Source organism: Triturus cristatus, chromosome 7, assembly GCF_964204655.1.
Source record: "Triturus cristatus chromosome 7, aTriCri1.1, whole genome shotgun sequence".
In the NCBI taxonomy this organism is placed as follows: Eukaryota; Metazoa; Chordata; class Amphibia; order Caudata; family Salamandridae; genus Triturus; species Triturus cristatus.
Window position 1 is genome coordinate 1,751,274,291 of NC_140590.1, and position 10,636 is coordinate 1,751,284,926.

The following is a 10,636-nucleotide window of genomic DNA, read 5'->3' on the forward strand; positions in this document are numbered from 1 at the left end:
ATCCACGTCCGTCTGCCAGGTCGTCTGCCGTTCACCCTCCGATGATTCAACCTCACTTATCATGGATGGGCCTCAAGGATCACTTATCCTATTCTTAGTCTTCCCTCGCTATCAGGAAGAAACCCTCCTCGTTTGCTACCAACTGGGAACGCCGGTTCTTGACCTCATCTAATTATCTACAAGAACCTACTCAGGTCGCCAGGATCTTTTTACTTGCAGAATAGCATAGAGGGAAGAAGCACAATTATCAGGTCGTATCTACCACAGTTGGACATTCTCAGAAATGAAGACTCATAATCTGGGAGGTTGACCTTTTATTATCAGCAAAAACATCTGAATATATAGGCACCTCAATACCAAACACAAAAGATATATGGGAATTAATACAAAAGCTAATCTGCGAAGCATTCGCATGCGACTAAAGATAAACAGAATTACAGCTTCCAAGAGCATCAGATACCCTATGGCAATCGTAATATCAAAATTTAAAGTCATCAATCCAATCAATTCTATCCCTACTCTACTCTAAGGTGACATACCTACTTAGCATTCCCTTCCAGGTAAGGATCTCATAAAAGGTGTCAGCAGTGAAACTTCCTGAGTAGTCTTCACCATTGAGAGCTCGATCTAAATCGCTCCTATCCGTCCCTCTCCTACGTCTCGTCTCTCTACCCACGGGGCTCTGTCCCTAATACAAAACCCCAAAATACTGTATACGCCCTTCAACACACCCCTTCAGGCAGGTTCTTCTTCAGTATAATTCCATTTGAATCGACTCTTCTTTCTTTCACGAATTCGACCTTGGGTCCCAGGCCTTCTCTGTACCAGGAGTTGCAATTTTACATTCCGATCCACTCCCTTCAGGTCTACTCCTTCTTTCTCCTTTCCATCGAACAAAGACTCTTTCTACTAACGAGCTACATGACCTTGTACCTGCCACCAAATGCTGAATAGGAAAAAACCCCTAACATCATGAGATTTCACAATTCACTGTATTACAAGCTTTGCTAAAATCCTGCCACCTCAATAAAACATGGCTAATATAAACGAAGGCCTTCTCTTTACATACACCGTTCTAGGCCTTAAACTAAACATACTATTATTATCACAACCTACATAATCATCTACTACTAAATTAGTTACCTTCTTTATCCTTATAACATGACTTAATGTCTCTTTATGCACGACATATTTATCCTAAACATCACATGTTTCACTACAATTCAGAATAACTGATGGCCTTTCTCTGTTCTCGAGGCCTGTTACTTTTCTACTTTTCTATTTCACATTAATACATTTCTATTATTCTCAAATAACACGTTCCTTTATATGCGGGTGCTGTCTAACAAGGAATATGGTGCACCCCTACAATTTTCGCATTAGTATCGCTCTATCACCTGTGAGGAAAAAATGATTGAACCAAACGGCGAAAGGAAAAATTATAGAAAGAAAGCAGAGTATCTCCGTGGATTAAAGCACCTGTTGGAGAAAACTGTCTTCAACTGCACACGCAGGCTCAAAACCCAATAGAACAGACACAACCATTCATCTTTCCTAGCTTAAGGAAAAGAACGCCAGTCGTTGTGTAAAATGAACGTTATTTATAGCGCTGTGAAGGTGTGAGGCTTTGTCAGCTAGCGCCACATACAACAAAGAGAACGTTTACAGATGTTCATAATTGGAAGCACCTTTCTGCCCATTTCAGAGCCTGCCTCCACCCCTTTTGGTGCTATGCTGCCCTCAGCAGATACCTCCTGAGGATAGCTCAGTAGATTATGCACCTTATTCCGAGGTGTGTGTCTACATTTTACATGTAATAGGTTTGAACGCCAGCAGAGGAGACTTTGCTTTTCATCCTCCTGAGGCCGATATGAGTACCATTTCAAAGCAAGTAATAATTGGACACAGAAAGGTGCTCTTTGTAAAGCGCTTTGGGTTAAACACTCTACAATTTGTTATTATACGCCTTTGTTAAGGAAAAATGGGCGAAGGATGGGGGGCGCTCGGTGGGCTTTAATGAGTGGTACTCTGGAACCATCAAAGAATTACGTTTTGTAACACAACACGCTCGCGTTTTTCGGCTTCTCTTTTCTACGAAAATGGGGCGCCGGTAACAACCCTCAAAAGAAACAAAAGCACCAAAAAATAGGGGAAATGAGAAGACATCCTGAGACTAGGAGGGCGAACAAGCAACAGATCCCACTCCCTGGCGTGTCTCTTGTGGATGCTGCCCGCCGTAGCATCATTGACAAGACGAAGCACTGGATTTTGCACATGCCGGAGTGTGTCCTACGGAGCAGAGGTAAGGGGGCTCCGCGAAGCCGGACGCACCTCTCGCTGTTGCCTCTTAGTCCTCATGACCCATGATATATATCCCTTTGAGTGTGCAATACATACCTGTATCTGTGTGAGGGTTTAACAATGAGCTCTCCTCGCATGGATGGGTTCTTAGCGCTGCGATTTACCTGTATGCCCAGAGCACTACAAAGACACATTTCAGTGTGGTGCTTGGCAGTGAGGACATGTATGTGTAAATCAAGGCGAAGGGATGATAGGGAGAGAGAGAGGCGCCACCGAGTCCTACATTGCCTGTCTGGCCGCGATGGACGGTGCACAGGGATAGCATGTGTATACATGGATGGACAGACCGAGTTGTGCACTTCTTTTTTTTATAGCCTAAACGCAGCACATTTAGAGCTTGTCCGTGCATCTTTGAGGCTTTCTGAGCCATGCGGCCGTAACATCAAAGCGGCCGCGAAAGTGATCGCGATCAAAGCGCGGCGAGTGAAAAGCCCGTGCCCATGCATTCAAGCTCTAGGCCGACCATGGCAGCATTTTTTGAAGCCCTTACCAAAAGCCCTTACTAAAAGTCTCGCTGGGTCAGGCGAGACCTAAAAAGTGTAACAGGGGCAGTTTCCTGGGAGGGTTTGAAACACAAAAAGTGGGACTAATTAAGCATTCTGACCAACCAAAAGCATGCTTTTATGAAGGGCACAAACAGGAACGAATGGAGAAGATGCTTCAAGAGACAGTCTAGATTACAGCATGCCTCGCAGAGCAGCACATGCGCTGTCCAGGCCCAACCTAAATAGCTAGTAGATAGCATATTAAAGCTGGAGAAGGTTGCTGATTGAGAGTAGTAAAGATATGAGGTGCCACAGAAGGGATGATTAAATAATGTGGAGATTCTCAGCGGGAGAGTGTACAATGGTGGATATACAGGCAAGGGTCAGTGTTTGTGGTGGAAAATGAATCAGTCAAGTTGTTGGGTATGGATGCAAATTTATGATTGAATCAGAATATATTTATTGCATAGTTAATAAAAACCATTGCATGCAGCCAAAAACAATAACGTTTTGTACAGAAATTTCAGACAAAACTGTTTAAAACATACTAGTAATTACTTGTGGATGAAATTTTGAATATCAAACATTCTACCCCAGTCAAAAGATCTGGGTTAAATCCATCGTTCTTTTGCCCACTCCACCACCCCAGTTTGGACCCAGGCATATGCAAATCAATCTATACCCTTTGCCCATGGGAACAGTCCAGACCGAACTGCCAGGCCAGGTCCTCCCTGGACCGGAAACAAGCATCCTGGGACCGGTTTCAGGGTATGTCATCCTTCTTCAGCCAGGCTAGCTTGAATCCAGTTGCAGAGTGAGCAAGGGACGCACGTCTGGGCATAGCCATCCCACTTAGGGCGAAGCAAAAAAACGATGGATTTAGGCCCAGATCTCTGTACTGGGGTGATTGTATGACATTGTTCTGCATTCTCTCCATCAATTGTTCTTTTTGCAGTTGCATAATTGTGTCATAATTCGATGCTGAAAAAGCATTTTTTCTCAACAATGTGATATTACGCTGACTTTTTCTGCCACATGTAGCTTCTGTAGAACCTTCTGTGTGAAAAACAGCTAAATGAAACATTAACTGTTGCAAAAGTCCTAAAGCTAAAAACTTTGACATTTGTGCAAAGTTCCTAATGTTTGATAGAATTACAAAAGGTTACAAAATAATTGTACATCCCAAGGGTCACATTTATCAAACTTTCAAACAGTGCAGCAAGCAAGCTTGCTGCACAGCGCGGCATTAGAGAGCAGGAATGCACTGTATTTAACAATTTACAGCGCATTCCGGTCCTTTCTTTGCGCCGGTGCCGTTTTGGCAGCCTAGCACAAACACAGGCACCCTTGATGCCGTTGTGAACGGTGCCTGCGTTGTGGACAGGATTGGTTTTGTACATGAAGGGGCTCCTTACTGCACAAAAACAATGCACAGAGACATTTTCCTCTTCCTAAGCGCTCTGCAGAATACGACACGCTTACGAAACAACAAGAAGTAAAGATATTTCTCCTTGTTGCGCCTTCCCTGGGGAGGCGTAGCATTTTGACGCTTTCCCAGGGTCAGCAGTGTTGGTAAGTCTTTGAATGCACCAAAATCCATGGATGGATGCGTGAGTACACCCACGCGCCAACCATGGAAGGCATTCCCAGGGCAGAGCACTGCAAGGCAGCCATTTGCGCTGCCTTGCACTACTCCAGATTTACCCAGCCGTGCAGGGCCATGCAAGGGAGCCTTGCGCAGCTGATAAATGTCATTTAGGTATTGAATCACCCTTGCATCGCCTTGCTTGGTGCAAGGGTGACGCAAACCCCTTGATAAATATGCCCCCAATGGTCTTCAGAAAGTCTCATGTTTCAAACTTTCATATGTGAAAACTGTCTGAGCTGTTCTGTGTCACTTACACAGTAGAAGCCTGTACACTGCATGAGGCTCGTGGACCACATTTCTACTGACCTTGTTTTAAATTGATTCTGACATGTTTAGCCAAATTAACTATCTTTAATACATATTTAATAAAAACATTCATGGCATGCTTGTTGCTTAGTAAATCTCTAAGCTTCCTTCAAATGTCGTGCAGACGCAAAACATCAATTTGAATACACAGCTTTTCTGATAGGGTGGGTTTGATTGCCTTTATGAAAGTAATTAAAGTTGACATGGTTCACATCTCTATAAGAAAATTGTTCCATATTTCTGTTGTCTAAACAGAAATGGTCAGCTTTTCTTGGACGCCTTTCAGTACCTGTAGTTGAAAATTCAGAGTTTTTTCGTGGGGTGTAGTTAATTTCTTCAGGAGGCAGCTGGGACTTTCCCTAACATACATATGTAGGAAAATCTATTTTGAACTTCAATCTGGCTCAAGCTGAAAGTTAGTCAAAGAATCTTCTAAAAGGGGTGTTTGTTTACCAGACAATAACATACCCTAGAGTATAATTTATGGAGAACACATAATCAACAGAGTTGTCTGCTGGTCCAGCAGACAACTCTAAATTTTGCAGCCGGAAGTCCTTCCAGATGGTGCAGGTGTAGGAGCCTATTAATAAATAAATAAAACAAGAAGAAGTATGCTGTAAAATTCGAAGTAGGACTTTTAAGGAACACATTTTCATGAGGACTGCCTCCATAGATGGCTGACCTAAAGTACACTCATCCACATATTTTTATACCTTTGATGCATCTTGTATGAATAACACAAATCAGCCATCACCCGGCATTGCGCCTTTCCAAACATTTATCTGATCATTAATCCACAGCAGACATATGGCTATATTTGGATATTGACTTCTGAAATGTTCTGAAACTTAAGCAAAGTGGCGTGACATTCATAGTGTCATGATTTCCTTTATTTCTCAATTCCTTGCGGTCACTGCGAGCTCAGCAAAAGCTCCTTATTAAATTTCACAAAAAGGGTACCCGCAATAAGATGTCTTCCACAGAGATATTGGCCTTCCCCATCCTACAAAGTAAATCCCATCTGTCAAACTCTAAATCAGACCCCTACAAACCTTATGGAGAAAAGAGCGCTTGTATTTTTTGAAAGTCATTTTACTTTTTCAGAAGTCAATTTGTGTAACATTCTGGAAGTAAATATATATCTTTTGCATACTGATTTACCAAAAGGCAAAGCCTCCAATGGAAGGTGTAATTCTGCCCAATGAAGGTGAAGGCGATGGACTACTGGCGGCGATAAAGAATGCAAACAATAGAAGTGACATTATAAACACAACAATATCTTTTTATTTTTTTACATCTTTTTTTTGCGGGGAGATATTTCTTCAAGCCATTGTATACAAGTAAATACTAACCCGAGCCATTGACTAAGGAGATGCCATGATTGTCACAAGTGCTGGGCTTGTTCTTCAATCTTCGCACTGTTCCCTCTTTGTGCATAAGGTTCCAATTCGTATCTGTTTAGTGCCACTGCTAAAGTTTATACTTCTAGGAACTTCTTGAAAGGACTGTTTTTAGATGAGAAAGTGAAATAACAGTCTAAATTCAACATTGAGTAAAATCTAGGAGCTACCTATTTGTGACGTAGATTTTTTATTTTGCATTGGCAGGATTTTGTAATGCGATTCAAAGGCGTAGATGATCACTGGATCGGCTTGTCGCGACAACCAAAAGGCGAGTGGAAATGGCCTAATGGAACCGCATTCAACAACTGGTAAGGTTTTTTTATCTGTCTTGTGTTAGGTTCACTGAAAAAATACCAATGATAAAAATATAGAAGTAAAAAATGTTGATGCAAAAATATCGACTCCCTATACTTGAACAGGTAAGTAAAAAAATATTGGAACAAAAAATATTGTTTAAAAAAATATAGTGGTACAAAATATCGAATTATATACATATATAATAAATAAACGTCATTAAAAAAGGTCAAACACACATATATAATATTTCATACATAATTACTTTAAAACAATTCATAAACTATTAATTTAAATGTATTTTATCGTTTTAAAACTATATAAAAATGTATATATATATATATATATATATATATATATATATATATATATATATATATATATATATATATCATCCAAAGTTGCCCTGCAAATGAGCCCGCACTCCACACAGGTAAGTTGGAACACCAACATTTATTCAGAGTAAAGCAGGCATTTTAGTCCGAGGCTTTTTTCCAGTTCACTGCTTGTCTCTTGCCTGACGCGTTTCAGAGAACATTTCTCCTTTTTGATATATATATATATATTCACGCTCAGGCTTGCACCCTCCTCATAGGAAGCACTCGAACATATATATTCACTGAAAAAACCATAGGCTTCAGGGACGTTATAGTTAGAAATAAGCATTTAAAAAAACCTTTGAATTTCACTGAAAAAAACACAGGTATCAGGGACGTTATAGTTAGTTGGACATTTCACTCGTACAAAACCAGAGAAAATCGACCGTTATAGTTGAGCTAACTATAACTCGTGCTCCTGCAATGCACTGTTGATGACGTCACATAATACATCATTCATGACATGGTCAGTGACATCACTGATGACATCTCAAATGACATCACTGATGACATGATCCAGTGACTGTGTGTTTCTGTAAAGTTTAAATATGTTTTATATATATATATATATCGCAAGGCGGGCGGAAAAGGACCGCCTTGCGGAACCGTGGCTGACGGACTATCTGTCCGCCGCAGACACATTGGGATTCCCACCGCCATCCTAATTTGGCAGTGGTAATTTCCAATGTGATGGCGGAAGGACCGCCACCGCCGGCCCGGCAGTGGCGGTCCTTCCTCCATCATAATGAGCGCCTAAATAAACATATGTTTTGACTGACTGAGAACTGAAAGTATAAAAAGAGAGGAACAATTGTCAAAAATAAGAGTAAAGAAACACACTCCAGCAGTGGGACAAATGCTAGAATATGGAGGAAAGCCTAGGCAGTCAAGAGCATGGAACTGAGGTAGACACAAAATCCATGCAATCATGAGCAATGCATGACTTTCATTCAGACCAGGTACAGGACTAGAACTAATGACTGCACTGTAGCTGTATGAAAAAGTCACTTCAGTGTACCAAGTGGAATTAGGTTACTTTATGTACATGTCAACCTTAAAATGCAATTCATTATATAACGTTTTGAAAATTAAATAGGCTAAAACGTCTAGCTTGTATTGCATACATCCGCTCTAGAAATGGTTTGTCATAAAAGGGCCTAGACTTGTACATGAGAGTGGTCACAGTTTGATTTCAGTAGATGTATTCATTCAACTATTATTCGTCCGGAATACATACATACTAGAAAATAATGGCTAACATGCAGAAATTTAACATGGTAGAATGAATTAACTTTCGCTCTTAATAATTATATGCCATGGAGAGTCTTTGATAAATAATACTGTCTAGAAGCTTGGCTGTTGAATACTCCCATCTACTGGGGATGCTGAAAATTAGAAGAAGAATTAGAAGAGAAGAAATTATGTCACTGACCATGTCATGAATGATGTAATATGTAACGTCATCAGCAGTGCATTGCAGGAGCAGGGGCATGAGTTATAGTTCGCTCAATTCAGTTGAATATGCAAATTATTTTGCATACTTTACTGTTATTATACATTAGTCATGCCTGTACAATTCGATTGATGTAAGTATTCTTTCCAACACTACTCTGCTTGCATGGACAGAGATTGTGAGCCAGATGTACAACACACAAAATAGTGCTTTGCAAATTGCGAGTCTTTTGCGACTCGCAAATTGCGAAGCGCTATTATGCATGTACAACAGTGTTATTACACTGTTTTGCGATTCCCAATGGGGTTGCAAATAGAGAGGCTCATGAATGTTAATGAGCCTCCCGCAATTTGCGACCCCATTGGGCATGGAAGGCCTTCCCAGTTATGGTGGCCTGCTGGGCTCAGCAGACCACCATGTCTGGGACTGCTTTTAAATAAAGCAGTGTTTTTTCAATGCAGCCGTTTTCCTTAAAGGAAAACTGGATGCATTTAAAAATGAAACGTTTTTGTTTCATTTTTTAAGGGCAGGCAGTGGTCCCTGGGATCACTGCCTGCCCTTAAAAAATATTTTCCACTGTGTTTGCAAAAGGGAAGGGGTCCCCTGGGGACCCCTTCCCTTTTGCGACCTCATTACCACCCTCTTGAAGAGGGTGGTAATTTGCAAGTGTTTTGCGACCGCAATTGAGGTCACAAAACATTCGTCCATTGAATTGCGGATGCAATTAGGAAGGGAAGGCCCCTTCCTAATTGCAACTTGCAATTCCTAACTAGCGAGTCGCAAATAAATTGCGACTTGCAATTTAGGAATTCTACATGCCAGCAGTGATTTTGGATGCACATACGGGTTCGCAAACCCGTTTGCACATGCAAAATCACATCGTACATCTGGCCCTTAATCTTTTCTTAAATTTCCCAGTTCTGATTGGAATCGGTGTACTTAATATGGGAACCTTTTTATTTTTTGTCTGCATGGAAAACAGCCATTCCCCTGCACCATCACCAAATGTAGAGGTGATCCGTTCTGCTTCCCACCCTGGGAAGCAAGTTAAACCAGGCATGTGTTCGGACTGACGTTTGAGAATGAGGACAAACTTTGATGTTTGTGGGCCTTCCCAAACTTTCAAATCAAGCAAATGCCCCCAGTCTCACACCTTTGACGAGTTTACAGCTTCAGAGCACTCTGCACTCCTGGTGGATGTAGGAAATCCTCCTGGCGGGTTAAGATATAGAAAGACCAGAGATACGTACAACACAATTTTAACAACATCAGTGACTTAAATACAACTACCACAAAAGTTTAATGAGGTTGCGTTTTTGAAAAAGTTGTCATCAGTTTATTTATGGCCAGTTTACCACAGGTGTTCTTTAAGCAAGAAACACCAATGGAAACAGCTATTTTGTATGTAGTGCCTGGTGCACAAACTTACTGTGTATCAGTTCTGGATATTAAAGGGACATTTGGTGAATGATGTCATAATAGTCTCACAACCAAAGCAGTCATCCTCATCGATTTATAGAAATGCTGGGCTGGTAAAGAACAGTTTTCTCTACACTGAATGTGCCCTTTTAATAATCGTTTGATTTCCTGAAAGGAGAAGAATTCTGGTTTCTATTGTGCAAGTGAATTGACCTTGGCTACCCCATTTACGAAAGATACAATGCGGAACATATCTGCTTTAGTCTGTCACCTTATGTACATTTATCTTGTCTGTTTCTATGAACATGTCCTTCAGCTAAGTTCAAGAAGTTAAATAAATAGTAGGGCTATGGAAAGGATTGTGAGGATGGTGCGAACGGACAAATAGATCATGGGTCTATGAAGGAAACACACAGGGTGGTTTGTTTAGGTGAAAAGGTAACTAAGACTAAGAACCCAACACTGGTGTTGGTTCACAAAAACATATTACAGAGTCTGGACCAATTAGGGAGATTATTAATTGGGTTAGACCATCTTCCAGTGAACTCCATGCTTTCTCATGCTGCATTGCTGCAATCTCCCGCACGTTTAAGTCACATCTTCATTATGAAGAGGAATGTTACAATTAATTTAAGTAGGCACTGTGTCTGTGAGCATCTCAAGATACAAGGCAACAAAATAAACAAGCTTTGACAAAGTCAATAGGTTTGGCCTTTAATGACACCCCTCCTCCAGCCTCCTCCCCCCCCCTCCTTCCATGCCCCCTCCCCCGGAGCGGTATTGACTATGCCAAACTTATAGATTTCTATTATTAACAAAATATGTTAAAAGATTCAAGATGGCTACCATTCTTTGAAAGGGCCCCTGAAGTCAATCTTCGCCAACCTTGA

At 41.1% G+C, this 10,636-nt stretch overlaps 1 protein-coding gene across 1 annotated transcript in view; it reads left to right on the top strand.

Annotated features, from left to right (window-relative positions):
- Positions 1-10,636, top strand: part of LOC146812994 (C-type lectin domain family 2 member B-like) — a 168,665-nt gene that overhangs the window by 149,328 nt on the left and 8,701 nt on the right. The window contains exon 4 of the mRNA XM_085620012.1: positions 6,408-6,511. Within this exon, the coding sequence (XP_085476138.1) occupies positions 6,408-6,511 (104 nt within the window). The remainder of the gene's footprint in view (positions 1-6,407; positions 6,512-10,636) is intronic.